This window comes from Anser cygnoides, chromosome 14 (assembly GCF_040182565.1).
Source record: "Anser cygnoides isolate HZ-2024a breed goose chromosome 14, Taihu_goose_T2T_genome, whole genome shotgun sequence".
Lineage (NCBI taxonomy): Eukaryota > Metazoa > Chordata > Aves > Anseriformes > Anatidae > Anser > Anser cygnoides.
In genome coordinates, this window is record NC_089886.1 from 10874948 (window position 1) to 10891054 (window position 16107).

General features: G+C 54.0%; 1 protein-coding gene across 2 annotated transcripts in view; it reads right to left on the reverse strand.

Moving 5' to 3' along the window:
• STK10 (serine/threonine kinase 10) overlaps positions 1 to 16107 on the reverse strand; it is a 48236-nt gene that overhangs the window by 20017 nt on the left and 12112 nt on the right. The window contains exons 1-2 of one of the 2 annotated variants that reach the window (XM_067005559.1): positions 1441 to 1587; positions 1084 to 1132 (exon numbers count right to left, since the gene is read on the reverse strand). In XM_067005559.1, the coding sequence (XP_066861660.1) occupies positions 1084 to 1132; positions 1441 to 1572 (181 nt within the window). In that variant the 5' untranslated portion in view covers positions 1573 to 1587. Of the gene's footprint in view, positions 1 to 1083; positions 1133 to 1440; positions 1588 to 16107 lie in introns of those variants that run through there. The other variant, XM_048080475.2, reaches the window with a different exon arrangement.

The window sequence follows — 16107 nt, forward strand, 5'->3', positions numbered from 1 at the left end:
ACAGCACTCAGCCAGGCCTGGCTCACAACTCCCCATGTGCCCTTCTCCCACCCCACCTCCCAGGTCCTCCAGGAACCGAGTGCCATGGCCCCAGGAAAGTGCCGAGGGGGTTTTGGTGTCCCACGGGACAGGGCACTCCTGCTCAGGTTTTCCAGGGGGAAGGCGCTGCTTCCTTCAGCACTTCAGCACAGGCACTTTTACTTGCAGTGATCTGAACCCATCGTTAAGAAGTTCCCTAAATGACGCACACATTTTAGGGGCTGAATCAAAACCAAAAATTTTGGGTCCAGCTTCACTTTTCTTGGAAATAAAGAGAAAGTGAAGCCTTAGGAAATATCTGAGGCCTGAAAGGGAATAACCCCCTGGAGTCATGGCTCTGGCCCAGGGGCTTCTCACAAATGGGAGCTGGGAGTTGTGCTGCCCTCCAGGAGGGAACATCACCTCCCCGTCACCTCCCCGTGTCCCCACAGCCCGGGGGTGGCTTTGGGGCACACCCACCCGCTCCCAGTCCCAGCGGTTCTACATGGAAGGGAGGAGTTAAAAACGGGAAGATTCCTGGAATTACTGCAAACTGCAGTTTGTTTGGATGCTTGGGCTGGTTCCCCAGATGACCGATACCATACGGAGAAGTCAGCAAGGGCATCCTGAGGGAATCACCACGATGGGTGCCTAGATTCAGAGCCTCAGCCCCAGTGCCCTCCCCGGGGAGCTGTGGGAACAGGATCCCGAGCACCCTCAAGCCAATAAATATTAAAAGCCTCCTTCCCCCTTCAGTCAGACTCTCCCTTCTCCCCCATGCTTTGTGATCTGCTGATCCCAGCAGCATTTAAATCACAAAAGGACATCAAAAATAGCTCAGGAAACACCCAGGGGATGCCACACCTCGTGCTCCAGGTAAGAAAGTATGCAAACTCATGGGAGAGAAACAGTAGCTGGAGAGGCTGAGCTGTCTGCTGCCTTCAGGTTAAACCTGGAAGCATGCCCAAAGCTGGATGCTCGTGGGCATCGCCCCGAGTGCAGAGCATGTCCCGGGCACAGGGCTGGGAGCAGCAGGGGCAGCACGGAGCGGAGCGCGGCACTCACCCAGCATGGTGGCATCCACCGCCCCTCCCGGGCAAAACTCGATCATGATCTGCGAAAACAAAGACAGAGGAATTACAGTCAGGGCTGGGTGTCCCCAGCAAAAGCCCGCAGGGTAGGGATGAGGAAACGAAAGCGTTCGTTTTGCCACTTCCCCGCGTGGCAAAGCTGCCCCTTCACACCGTGCAGACCTCAACGCCTTCCTCGTGCCTCCCCGGGGGCACATCCCCAGCACGAGCCATCACCCCAGCCCCGGAGCCTGATCCTGCCCAGCACCCAGCTGGGAGAGGCTGCCCGCAGCACCCCGGGGTGCAGAGCACCCCGCAGCCCCAGCGGCGGCACCTGGCCTCGCTGCCCTACCTGGAGGCCCGTCCGGAGCAGTCGCCCCCAGCTCCGCTCGCTGCGTTTGTTTACAACTTTTTTGATAGCATTTTGGAGCGAGGGCTGCTCCAGAGATGCGTGGCCTTGCCAACAGGATGAGATAGCTGTCATAGCTGGGAGCTGACGTGGCGGGGAGAAATCAGGCAGGATTTTGTTTGGCGAATAAGAGATGGGGAGGGCTGCTTGGGTCTGGGTTTTGTTTTTTTGTTTTGTTTTTTTTTTTTCCCCTCCATTACTCAGTAGTTCATTGCTCTCTTGACTTTGAGCAATTTGAGGGAAAAATATGTCAATAAAGAGGTCGAGAACATTGGCCAGATTGTTGCTGTTTGTCTCCAAGGGACACGAGCAGAGCCCTGCCAGTCTCCCATGTTCGCCTGCCTGTCCCCACTTTTCCCCCGGCTATCAGCACCTCCAAGAGACCACGGCATGAAGCACTCAGGAGCATCAGCTCTTTGCAGGCACCCTTAGGCACTCGGGATGCAGGTCCCAGGCGGCTGAGTCCCTCGGTGTGAGACCTGGGACATGGCCCTGTGTAGGGTGCAGCCCCCCCAGTCCTCACATCGCCGATGCACAGGCTTGCCCAGAGCACGCACCCATGTCCCCTGCCTCTGTGCAATTCGGTCGGATCCTTCCTCAGGGACAGCTCGGTGCTGACCCCAGATGGGGTCGCTCAGATAAGCAAAGGAAACAATTCAAACAGCCCGGGGTTAAGAGGGACAAGAGACACTTGACAGCCTAATGCCCTGACAAGCTCTTCTGTTCCTCGTGGCAGCGACTCGGGGCGACATACCGGAGAGGTGAAATGCCAGAGGTCGCCGTGAGGATGAGGACTGAATGCAGCGAAGGAGATGTTTACCAGCACGGCTCCCTGAGCCGAAACTGCCCTTTGAGGGGAGGTCACGTAGCTCAGCCCTGCTCCATCCGAGCTCTGCACCAGTGGCTGAGGGAGGAGGTCCAAGCTCCCTCTTTCCCATGGCCTCACCCTGCAGCAACGGGCGAGCCACAGCCCAGCCTTTCGTCCCGCAGTTCCTACACGTGGACACGGGAAATGTATTTTCCTGACGTGGGCTGCGGTGGAAGACTTTGTTCTGGAGAAGGGGCAGCAGGATCTGGCACTCCCTGCCGGGATGCAGCACACCTCCAAGCGTGCCATGAGAATCGGCCCCGGTCCAGAAGCGAGAGGGGAGGCGATGCCGAGAGGGGAACTGCAGACAGGTTGGGCAGCATTGCACAGGCACTGGTGGAGGAAGCCGAGAAGAACAACCAGAGGCCAGGGGCAGGGAAGCGTTTTGAGCAGCTGGGGGAACAGGCAGATGGAGGGAGGCAAGTGGGAATAGGTTTAAACTATTTGAAAACCAGGAGAACAAATCTGCACTGACTCAGAGCTGAGCACAAGTCTGGCAGGGAGGAAGCCAGCAGAGCCCTCTCGGTAACAGGCGATGTTGTTACCGCACTTTTTCCAGCTTGAGTTTATACCTTGTATCAGCACGTCACTAGCAAAGGCAAGAACTGCCTCCTGCCACCGCCTATGTGCTATGTGCTGGGGTCCCCACCCAAACGCAGCGCAGACCTGATCCCCTGTAAGCGCAAGCATCAACTCTCTGCACTGCCTGTCTGGCCTAAAACCTGTCTGTGCAAATTATCCTGCCTCATCACTGAGCCACAGCTGCAGCTTTACTCATCCCGCAGAAGCAATCCCTTCCTGCTCCCGCTGGAGCCAGGCTCCTCGGGAATCTCCTGCCTGAGGGGGAGTCCCTTGGTTCAAGCAACAGCCTCCCTGAGTTCAAGCAGTAGAGGAGACCTGAGGAGAAGCTCTTCCATGCTACCAGGCTCAGATCTCAAATCTCAGCAGCCTCAGGAGTCCCAAAACTTCAAGCAACCCAGTTCAAATCAGCTGCTAACACGGCATCCAGGTGACTCGGGTACTTCTGTTGCAAATGCTCAACAGTTTCACAGCTCTTTGTGCATCCCAGCTAATCCTTGGCATTCCCCAAAGCTCCTTCTGCAGATCCTCCAGCTTGTACCTTTACTTATTTTGGGGGAAACAGGGTGCAGACAGCTCAGCGACAGCCCAGCAGGGTGGGTGCTGAGGTCTCCTGCCCCAAGGCACAGGTGCCAGCACAGCGGGAGGGGGCTCTGGACACGGAGGCTGAGCTTCTCCATGGGGAAGGGCTGAGCACGCCAGACCCCGCTCTGGATCAGCGTGGGCTGCATTTCATCGCCATTGAGCTTCATTCTGGTTCGCAGTCTGGCGATGAGAATGTTAGGGAAATCAGTACCTCTGAAACAGCATGAGTTTATGCAGGCACAGTGGGCTGCAAGCCAGGCACTGGGAATATGGAAAATATGGGAAATTTAAAAATATGCATTTTCAACAAGGGCAGAGATGCCAAAGAATAATTACGGGTGTGGCTAGATAGTCTGAACATCCAAAAAAACCTAACGGGCTCGTTTCAACCCAGAAATCCTGATTTAAATAAATCCAACTCCCAATCCTATAGTTCACACACACAAACCTTCCTTTCAGGAGCAGGGCCAGTTCAAAAAAAGCTTTACTTTCAAACCAGGTAGGGGCACAGGCCTGGTATCTGCAGCATGCAGCCTTCTCCGCATGCAGGCTGGAGGCCTGCCGTGCAGGGAAAAGGCAGGGGAGCAGTCAGGTGGGACCTGACACCCAGGGTGGGCACCTTGCTGTGCTGGCTGCAATGAGGAACAAGCACAATATAAAAAAGAGCTGTTGGCAAGAGCCTGTGCAGTGAGGAGATGGACCCGAGGGCTGGGGCTGCGGGTTAATGCTTCACTTAGGGCTGTTTTCGTGTTCCTTAATTCATGGGTGCACTACACCTTTATTTACATGCCTCCAAGGCACAGCTGGATCAGTCCTCCCTAGTGGCAGTGCTGATCTCGGTGCTGCATGTTGCCTCTCAGCCCCGTGCCAGCCCGGTGCCCAGCTGCCCTCAGCCTTCTCCCCACGACGGGTGAGACATGGGGACAGGGCTTGCTGCAGAGCCCCAGCACCACTGCACAGCACACGCCTGGCCCCGAATTTACTCCTGCAGTCTTGTGAGCCACAGATTGGAGACCCATGGGGGTCTCGGCCCTGATGCAGATACCCTCAAAAGCAGCTCCTTCCAACTAACGGGAGCTGGGTGTGCAGCCGCATGGCCCAGGAGTTGGCTGAGAGGGGCTGAGCGCCAGCTGCGGGGTCTCCAGCGAGCAGCCTGGGGCAAACATCCTGTTTGTAACGACTTCCTCCATGCAAGAAATCCAGGGACTTCCTCAGCCCGCCTGCTGCGCCCGCTCCGGAGGGGAAGCAGCAGCAGCACCAGCTCTCCCCCCTGCCTCCGCACCAAATGTATAGGTAAAAATAACACACCAGAAGTGCATTTATAAGCCCAAAGGCGGTTGCAAATGCATATCACAGGCATGTGCAGATATTATTCATCGTTAGCGCCTGCCACTGAAAAAAAGCAACGCCCGGCTGCCTTTCCACACAGCCAGAGCCCAGCAGAGCTCAGCTCTGAGAGCACGGCCAAGAAACCCGCCTGGTGCGCAGCTCAGCGGGGACGCACGAGCTGCACGCACAGGAACGGATTTGGGCACCCGGTTTGCAGACGCAGGAAGGAGCCGGCCCTCCCAAACCTCTGTACCACAGCCCGAGCAGTGGGTCCAGCGATCGTGGTGTTCCCTAGAAGGATAAGCATATGTGTATTTGTATGAAAACACAATGTATTAAATTAAAGTGCTCCTAAAGATGCAGGTGTTCAAAGGTGCACCGCGTGTTTTGCACAAGCAAGATGTGACTTTGGAGGTCCAACACTGCAGCAGATGCTCCCTCCAGCCCTCTCCTGGGGCAAGGTGGCAGGGGGACACCAGCTTGGAAAATAAACACGCTGTGGATGGATCAGAGACCTTTGCAGCTTTGTACCAAAGTGTAAATGGCATCTCCTGCGGAGGCACTGCTGCCCCCCTGGGTAGGACACGGAGCTGGCACGCTCCTCCCAGGACGGGCTCTGCCCTGGGTGTGTCGGAACTCGTGGAACTTTCTGTGACATGACAAAGAGTGAGAAAATCTTATCTCGAAGGGTATTTCACCAAACACTGCGTGGTTGCCCGGGGTGGGACAGCTGATGTCCCTGAACTTTTACTGAGGTTTGCAGCTGAGGCAGGATTAAGAGGACACACCCTCAGCCAAGCTCCTTACTCAGCCAATTGGCATGTCAGAGGGCAGAGGCCCATGAACTGTTCCCTCTGGAACAGTGGACTGGAGAAATGCCTCTTCTAGTCACAAAAAAAAAAAAAAAAAGGGAAAAAAAAAAAAGAAAAAAGAATCAGCTGGGAAAGCTGGGGGCAGCTCATCTCTGGCAGCAGTGGCCCGTGGGCAGCCAGGCTTTTCCCAGCAGCACACCAGGCTGGGCTGGGAGGCCACCGGGTCCCTCTGGGATGGAGAGGAGCCCTCGGCTGACAGCACATTCACTCCCAATGCACCAGAGGTTCTTGCTGTGGTGTGGCTTTTGCAGTTGCACATTGCTTGCACATTGCTTTATTGCTCCAGAGCACCGCAGCCACCTCCCTTCACGCTGTGCCCTGTGCATCAGCAGGCACGGGAGGTTTTCTGTGTCCCCAGGATCCTTCTGCCGCCAGACCCACACTGCAGGGCCCTGACACTACTTCAAAACTGAAGTTCTTCAGCAATTTCCTCTGCAATCTGCAGGGAAGGGCTTCATTTGGTTTGTGTAGCTGACTGCCTGCTGCTGGGAAGAAGGCAACATGCAGCACCCTGCACCCCGTGCTGCCACCGTCACCCGCGTACTGTGGTGGCGCTGCCCTCCTCCACAGCCACCAGCTCTCCTGCCTTGTACTGCTGCAGAAGGACCAGGGGAATAAGAAATGTGTATGTGGCAGAGTAAACTGCTCTGTTTATAGACCGAGTCACTAAAGCAAAATGCTTTTCAGGTTTCCCCATTGCCAGTGATCCCACCCTTTCCACCTTCCCTTTTCTCCAGGATGCCGAGTGGGCACAAGGCTCCCACGGCGATGCTGTAGCTCAGTTTTTTCCATCTCTGCTTTCTCAGGGTTTCCTTGAGTCTGCCCACCCTGCCCTGCCTGCCGGCAGGGATTGGCACGAGGATGGAGCCGGCAGGCGTGGGTAACGCCGCGCAGCAGACCTCGGCGCGGGCAGCGCCCTCCTGGCATGGCCCACCCGCTTCCAGGAAAAGCAGAAGAAAAGGCAAACAGGGGAGGGTGGGGGCAGAGTGAGTCGGAAGAAATCTTTCACATTCAGCAGAAACACAACAAAAGGGAAACAAAGAGAGAAAGGAAGAAAGAGCCTGAGCAAGTCAGAGGCCCCAGCTGCCTCCAGGCTCTCGTGGTGCAGAGGAGCTGAGCTGCCTGACATAAAGGAAGGGCGAGGAGGAGGGTGCAGAGCAGGTAACGGGTTGCCACTGAGAATCCCAACGCCCTCGGGCACTGCTCCACTTCTTTCCTCCCAGCACACCCAGGTGAGGGACTCAAATTCCACGCTCACGCAGGAGGTGTGGGGCTGCACGGCCTGGCTCAGCCCCACAGCCAGCCCCTGCTCGCGGCTGCCCCAGGAGGCACAGGGGGGAAGGAAGGAGCGAGACACCCCATGACACAGACTTCTACAAAGCTGCTTTTCAGCCTGCAGCGAGAGAGCAGACCCCTCTCCTCTGCGCGGGGACTGCCCAAAAAGGGAAGTCTGTGACCTCCTCCCGCCGCAGCGTAGGCAGTCCCGAGCAGCATCACCTCGGGTAAAAACCGCAAGGCCTGTGCCACCGCCCGAGCTGAGCAGAACACTGCCTTGAGCAACTTGCCTCTGCAGCTGCAGAGCCTTTTCCCCCTCGCTGCCAGTCCCTGCTGCTATCCATGCAGCAGGACACGGGCTGGGGACACGCACGGGGTCGGTCCCCCCCCCCGCAGAGCCCCCAGCCCTGCTCTGAGGGGCAGCCGGCCAAGGGCTGCGCTGCAACCACAAAGGCTTCAGCCCCGAAACCCGGCACCGCCCTTCCGCCACCAGCAAGGGTGTCGCAGCCTCCGGCGCCTTCCTCCCCCTTTTCCAACCCTGCTCTGCACAGCAAACGCACAGGCGAGCCCTCACCCCACCCTGCTGTGCGTGGGGAGCCCACCTGGGGAGCACAGTGCCCCTCTGTGAGCCGCCCCAACCCACCAAAAACATTTCCTGGCCTCGGCGCAGGACAGAGCCTCCCTTCAGCACGGCCAGCCCGGGGGTGACTGACTTTCCCGGAGGCTCCCCACGGAGCCAACCCTGGCACCGTTTCACCCTTGACAAAGGATGACTCTCCTGGCGTTGGAGGTGCCGGGGGAGGGACAGGAGGGATGGAGGAAGCTGTCTAGACCTCCCCGTCTGCGACGAGGTTCGGGGAGCAGCGGCACATGGGGCACAGGCGAGACAGGCTCTTCCCCAGCCCTGTCGGAGCGGGGGGAAGCAGAGGGCCCAGACGGTCCCCAGGGCTTTTGGTCTCGACTCAGAGGCAGGGATGGAGCAATCCTGAAAAGCATCCTCCTGCAGCCCTCGGGGCTGTTTCCAGAAGAGCGGAAGGTTTCCTCCTCTGTTCCTTTGACAGTCATTCAGCGGGCTCTGAATTCCAGCTTTCCGAGACATTTTTTTGATAACAAAGTCACCCAGGAGCTTGCTGCAGCTGGCGTCCTACACTGCCTCTCAGCCCTGTAACACACGGCATGGAAAATAAAGGGCAGAGATGCAACAGCTAGCTGCTTTCTCAAACCCTGCTCATTACTGCAGCTCTGAGAGGTCTCTGGCAGGATCAGGAGCATCTGGGTGGGGACCAAGATCTGCACAAAACACGTGGAGAGGACACCGCTGGTCCAGACGCACTGGCAGCAGCAAATACAAGGTGGAGCAAGGAGAACATTGATGGCCATTTGCTCCAAAGCCACCCAGACAAATGACAGATGTGGACCTCAGGAAGGCACAGCTGATCCCATCCCCTAGGCTGGCAGGCTGAGCCTGTCCTCGTGGCCCCAGAGAAAGCTTTTCATGACCGCACACCTCCAAGTGCTGAGAAAGGAGCTCGAGCTGTGACCAAAACAAACCCCACAGGACAGAGCTGCTCTCCATCGATGGAAAGAACAAAGCGATATATTTAGGCACAGAAAGCACATTTAGCGACGGTCAAAGGGCATGTCCTTTACTCTGTCTGGTTGACATCTGACCCAAGTTCCAGCGGTTAACTCTGAAGCTATGCTGCTTTGCAGGCTGGGAGAGGAGATGGGAGCGGTGACTCCAGGCCAGCCTTCCCAAAACGGCTGTGGGAGCGCACACAGCCTGCCTCTCCCCGTCACACAGGGGCAGGTGCGGTTTTTGAACATCGTTTGGCCCCATCTACCCTCCCCTTCCAGTCAAGGGTCGTGCTGCTCGGCGAAGCTTTATTTACAAGCACATTGGGCACCCATCCCACTATCACAGCCCTGCTCCATCCGAAGCCCAGGGCTCGAGCCTCCACCGCACAGCAGAGCGAGGAGGCAGCTGACAGCCCCATGCTCATGCCTTCCTTCTGCCCCTCCTGCCCAAGGCTTTTCACCCAGCACATGCCAAAGGGCTGGAGGTGAACATAGCACGGTGGGGTTACCTGTGAGCCATCGCTCACCAGCCCCGGACAAACGAGCACCCGCAGAGCCCCAGCACCCGCAGAGCCCCCCTTCAGCCACAGCACACGCTGGTTCTGCCACCGAACAATGCAGAAGCCCTCATTGCTACCACAGAGAACAAATGTCAACAGCTCGCCTGACACGGCAAGTATGCTGTAGGTGGAAGTGAAATAATTAGATCTCTGTAAGAGAGAGTTCCCAGCTTGCCAATTTTCCTTATAGACAAGGATACCATTCAGAGACTTTAAATATAATAAACCTTTTTTTCCCCCCCCTCTCCTTCTTCTGAACAAAATAACTTACAGAGTAAAATATTAAAAATATTTGGAATAAAAAAGGTCTGTCTCTGTAACCAGCGAGGGAAAGATGCAGGGCACAAGGAAACCCATGTCCTGGGGAATTTCGGAACAGCAAAGAGTTATCTAGAGCAAAGCCAGCGAGCACTGCATGCTCCTCTTGAAACACAGAGCTTCCTGGTGATCGCAGGGAGACAGGGGATGAATTCTTTCACATCTAAATCACTCCAAGATGACCAAATATTTCCTTGAACTAATTCCCCCCGGCTGGCAGGAATATTGCTATTCCTACTGGAACTTTGGCAGAGCAAGTGAGAACCCCGTTTAGGCTAACCACGTGGTTTTGACATCGCAAAGAGCATCCTTCCCCTCGCTAGAACCACACAGAGCGTTTTGTTACTTTTGATAAGGGCGATAACTAATCCCACTGGATTCACTGTTCCCAGCTTTCCTAACCGGTGTCCCAGAGGGACGAGGATCCGGGAATAGTGGTGGGCAAGAAACGTGGGCAGCGAGGTGGCAGCTGGACAGCGAGTGCTGCAGGAAGGGTGAAGCGTGCTGCACAAGGGCCTTTATGAGCACTGCCTGCGGGGACGAGGGGCTCATCCAGCAACCCACGCATGAGGCTGAGCAGCTCCCAGCACCACGCCTGGCTGCTCCGCGGAGCGGGGAGTAAGGCCGGTGTTCTCCCTTGCTATAGAAACCAGAAGAACACCAAGGCAATGGCTCTCTGCCCAGGCATGGGGCAAAGCGGGTGGGATCCCCCTTCTCTCACCAGGTTAATCAGTGTTTTGAGGCCACTCAGCTCACATTTATCATTGGACGGGCAGCAAAAAGCGCAAAGTTGTTTAAAATATAGGTAGCTCAGAAGCAAATTTGCTTCTTCAGTGAGACAATTCAGTGACCTGAAGTGCCCCAAGCCCATGCCAGCACCTGAGATAGTCGATGCCTTCCAGGAGGGCAGAGCTCACCGTGAGAGGTGGAGTTTGACCCGGGACAAGCCTCGTGAACAGCCAGCAGTGCCAGCGCCTGGCTGCCTGTCCGTGAGGACACCTCACTGAAGGAGGGGCAAAGGACTTGGCAGGTTTTCCGCTCTTGCCTGGCCTCTCCCTACAAGCAATTTTTCATTCAGCTCATCCCCAGAAGGTGCCTGGATCCATCGCAGAGGATGAGAATATCGCTGCTTAACTGTTCCAGTGAGGGCTTTGAAGCCAATGGAAACCACCCCAGGCCATGAGGTCTGTGGAGTGACATCCCTCCCTCCCAGATGAAAACTTTCAGGCTATATCTGAAGAAAAAAAAAAAGAGAAACCAGCCTCTAAAACTGTAGCCTATCACTCTTTCAAGGGCATAGCTGGGCTTCAAGGCGCTGCCTCCTATACACAGGTAGCTCTTAAATATTCACTTAAATGCAAACGTAGTTCCTTAGCATTTCCCTTGGTAAGCCAGCCCAGTGGGATTGTGGCTCATTGAGATTCATTTCTAAACAAAGTTTTAAAAAAGCTTTGAAAGAGAATTTGCCTATAGGCTTGTTGTCTGCCACCTTTTTTTCATAAATCTATGGCCTCATAGTTATAACCCTGGAGTGGGGTGCAGCACACAGGACTTATTCCCAGGTACCATTTACCTGCTGGGTAAATTTTAGGCAAATTCTTGTCTGTGCCTCAGCTCTCCCTTTTAATAACCGGGATAATGACACTTAGTCTCTTTTATAAAAGCGTTCTGCAGCATATATATGACAAGGGTATGTAATCACAAGGCATTATGAGGGCTTCAATAACCTTTTCTTGCAACGTTATCCTCTACAGAGGATGATACACAAAGGCTCCTTTTCTAGTTTGTGTTGTCGTGTTGCTACCTGTAGTAGCGCTCTTGAACTTGGCTTTGCTATGGTAATTCGCCTGCTGCATAAATCATTTCTGGTGCTTGATCAGAATCGCTCCATGGCAATCCCTGCTTCAAGAGAAGGCCCCAGATCTACCCAGGATCTCCAGAGAATTGCCAGGAGCCCAAAAGCTTTGCTCACATTCACAAGATGGAGCAGCTATTGTCGTGCAATGTGCTGCCCAGCTTTACAGCAGCGAGGAGGACAGGAGGCAACCTAGAGCTCCACGGCTTTGGGAAAGGCAGCAAAAGACCTGGGTAAGGGAGAGGCAGAGATCAGCCTTCCTGCTTTGCAGGCAGGAGGCAGGGAGGGAGGATTTACCCCCAGACACCCACCTGCTGAGTCCCGGCTGCTGAAGACACAGCTCGAGCAGCAACATCTGCACGCATCTTCTCCTTGTCTACCCATCCCCTGCAGAAGTTACAGAGACTGTTTTGCAGCCAAAACTGACATGAATTTAAGTTTCTGTCGCTGTGGAAAAGGAGGAGGAGAAAGGCAAGGCTTGTTCCTGTAAGAGGCTGGCTAGGTACTTAACAAAGCTCCCAGTTGTGGCATTGCTTTGTGTTTCTGCAGTGAGGTGCGACCCCGTCGGCACAGACACAGCGTCATGGCAGCCACGACGAGCACGACAGCAGAGCTGTGCTCTGGGGGGCTGTGCTGCTCTCAAACGGGGGGCTGTGCTGCTCTCAAACACCACGCAGGGTTTGGGTCTTGCAAGCTGCAAGCGACTGTCCGAGCACTTTCGGGGAGGAAGCTCGGTACAAAGCTTCAAGAGCGTGAGGCCAAGCAGGAAGGGCCAGTTTGGACTGCAAAGCTCCTGCCAAGTGAAACTGTAAAGGCACACGAACAGCTTTCGGAGCACGCAGGGACGGACGGCCGAAGCCCAGAGCCCTGTTCTGCTACTGCAACCCCGTGCTGGGGTCTGCTGCCTGCACCCAGCCATGGCTCCGGCTGCTTGCCCTGCAAAACATTCCTGCAAGTAGCAATCATCTCGTTAATAAAAATCTTAAGGAGCCTGACAGAGTTATCAGCTTTTTTTTGTTTGTTTGTTTTACAGAAGAAGTATTTCTACTTAAGAGAATTAAAAGCTGCAGATGCTTTACATAGCCCAGCAGTCTAGTGCATGGGATAATGAACATTTCTTTATGATACAGGATTTTCAAGAATGCCCAAGTCTCCCGTCAACATCCATATCAAAGGGGTGGCAATCCAAAAAGTCCCTGGCTAAACAGGTCAGGGCCTGCCCACAGAAAATGCAAAATGCTTTTGTAAGGGAGGTACAAAGACTAGCTACAAAGCTGGTCTATCTGCAAGCTGTACGAGTTGCATACCCACACAGCGGGCCAGCGAGAAGAAACTCTAAGCTGATTAAATTAACCGTCCCCAAAACGCTCTGGCAAGGCAGGGTTACCTGCATGGTACAGTGATTTTTGCTTTGATCTCCAGGAAACATCTGTTTATTCAAAAGTCCATTTGCTATAGCAACCATGGTTTATAGAAAAGGAGTGGGGGGAAGAAAGAATTCCCTAGTGCTTCACTAACAAAGCTGTACAGCCACTAGAGTGGTCGCATTAAATACCTAGGGCCAGACGACAGCCTGAATAATTTCTGCAGCACCCTGCAGACGCGATGCTGGAGCATCTCAACGGGCTGTGTACCAGGGATGCTGCTGTCCTGCTGCTGTGGGTAGGGACACCACGGTGTCCTGGGAGCAGAGATCTCCTGCGGGAGTGCCAGAACTCCTCAGTCCAAACGAGGCTCTCCTCCCCGCCTCTTATCGCTCCTCTGTCTGCAAGAGGAGGCACTCGGAAGCAGCAGTGATACCCAGAAGCAGATCAAAAGGCCCTCCCTTCCTCTGAGGTCTCAGTCTTTTTGTGTTGTTTTGGAAAGAAAAAACAAAGAAACCGTAAATCACAAGAGGGACACGGCACGCGAGGTCTGCTGTTTTTCTTTCCCATGTACTAAATGATATCAGCACCATTGATTCCAAGAGTTCAAAACCCATAGCTTAGTCCCATTCCTCAATTGCAAAATAGCTTTAAAAAGTTGCACATATGCTGGGTGAGGGGTATTTGCCTTTGTGTTTCAAAGTCCTACATCACCCTTCACAAAAAAAAAAAAAAAAAAAGCAAAAATGTGGCCCAGCCAAAAGGGCTACACCAGACTTTTTTTTTTTTTTTAATAGCTCAAGATTCTCAGCTTTCATTTGGTGCCCCTATTTCCAGCAGCTGGGATTTATGCAAAAGAACATCAAATGCCACAGGGCTTATAATAAAAATAAAAGAAAAATCATGAGAGCTCCCAACACTGCAGTTTTGCAAGCCTCACTGGGCTGTTTTCAACCAGCACAAGGCTGCTTAGCCTCTGCCACAAGCAAAGAGAAGAAGATGAGGGAGGAATGGAACGAGACAGCAACCCCTGGCTGAGGGCACTGCATCTCTGCAAAGGATTTATACGCTAAGGAATTTCATGCTGGATGCTGTCACATCGCCAGTTGTATTTTTGGGAACTCACTGGGGTCCTCCAAGCCCAGCCCATGCTTTTCAGTGGGCTCAGCGTGGTGCAGATCAGGTATGAAAGACAGAGCAATTTGCTGCTTTCATTTCGGTGCTATGTACTTAAAGCTGCTCCAGGACACACCACTTCCCTTTGCACGCAAGGTTTTTGCTCCATTAATATTGCACATCCCCTCCTGGCTCCCCACGGGCACCCCGCCTCGCAGAGAGGAGCCCCTGCAGCAGCGGCCACCTCTGAAGGCCAGGTGTCCTCACATGTTTTCCTTGTTAGTTCAAGAGCCAGGGAACGGCCAACAGACTGATTTAGCAAGAGCCCCTCTCAGCACCGTCAGCTGTGACCGCTTGTGGCACAGACTAAGCCATAAATTATTCAGAGCCCAAGCACTCCTCCTGCCATCTGGGAGGCAGGGCACGTCTGCTCCCCTTGCGTGGCTGTGCTATGGCTCCTGCCCCTTCCTCGCTTTGAACATCACTTTTCCACGCCAGGCAGCAAGCACAAGCAAACCAGAAAGCATGGTCCTGCTCGAGAAGCGTGCCCCCAGCCCGAGCCGCAGGTCCACAAACCCACCTCGCAGATAGTCCATTTGCAAATGGTGCAGGAAAGCGCTGGCCAAAACGACAGCACAGGCAGAAATTGTGATGGAATGGGGGAGGCTAGACAAGGAAAGACAGCATTTATGTCCCCTGCAGTACTGGTGACTGAGAAGCAGAAGCCTTTGAGGTTCGGGACAACCTGGTAGAGACTAGAAGCCTTCCAGCAGGATAACAGCCTGGCTTATTTACTTCCCTCAGAGCCAGTAAAACACTAGAGCATTAATAAGAACAGCCTGAGCACTGAAATGCAAATGCCGCTCAAATAATTAAATAAAGAGGACGATCCTCTCCCCAAAACAATGGACGGGGCTGTAACGCCTGCCCTCACGGGAGAGCCTCATACAGGAGGCTCTTGTTCCATTAGCTTCAAAGAGGCAGTTTAATTTTAGTAGGTCGGCGAGCATATGACATTACAAAGCACTTCTCAGACAAAAGCGGAGCAGGGGAGATCTGCAATCCATTTTCCCTTCAGGAAGGAAGGCAAAGCTTCCTATTGCGGGGAGGAGGTGGAAGGGAAAGGGGAGGGGGCTGACATTTCAGCAAGGCCAGCGTGCAAAATTCAGGCAGACCAGGAGAAAGCAGGGAGGGAAGAAGCAGTAGAGCAGAGGGGAACATAAGGCAGCCCCATCTCCCACCCAAGCTCGGTATATATTTGCCTTTTTAATTTTGCCAGGATTTATTTTGCTGCAGTTGCAATCTGTCCAAATCCCGAGTCCCCTCCTAGGAAAGATGTTTGCCTTCCACTTCCTTAGAACAGCACATATTTACTTTTGTGCTTTAACATGCCCACGTCTCAGCATCACGATTAGCAGCCATCCAAATATCGAATCTCCCAACAACTTGCAACCCTTCTCCCTCGCAGCACGAAAATGCACAGAAAGAAGGTCCAAGTGCTGCAGCCCCTCCGAGCAGGATGTCACAGAGATGTTGTGGGCTTCATCAATACTTTTTTTTTTTTTTTTTGAAGTCAGAAGGGACACTGATGCATGGTGGCATTGCAAAAGGTGCCTGCTGAATAAGCGCACCTCCGGCTCACATACAGGGAGTTACTCCAAGGAGTCAGCAAATGCAATTTAAGGGGATGTGCCCTTAAACTCTCCAGCCCCCTGCACCCAGCACCTGTCCCGTGGCAGCACGCAGGAAAGCACCTTTCACACCAACCGTCCTCTGGTGCTGAAGAATTAACAGAAAATGATGGGGTGATAAAAAGCGTACCTGCTGGGCTTGGGGAAAATAATGCAGGAACCTGCTGTTCCAGCCCAGCACGACTAGCCCTTGCAGCCCGTGGGGTTGCATTTTGTGTCCCCAAACCTCCGTAGCCAGGGGAATTGAGCTGCAACTGTCCATTGTGCATTACAGTTGCTGAAATAGAACTAAGGCATGAGTCAAAAAGTGGGGTTACCCTCCCACCAAATCCTTCAAAAACAAGTGGCTGAGTGGGGAAGAAAGGCTCTCATCGGTGCTGCCTTTTCTACCCTCACAAGGTGCAAAAGGAGAAAATCGAACTCTGGTTTTCATCTCACAGTGAAGATCTCTTGAACTTCCCGGGGCTATTTATAACCAGCTCGAGTTAGAACATAGTTTGCCTATCAAAGAAAGCGGGGAAAATCCAGGCCCTGTTCAAGCAGCGAGCAGAGCACGGCCTGTGAGTCATTTCTAGCTCACTCCGAGGCTTCGAGCTGCTCCAGAGGTTCTGCTTCACCGT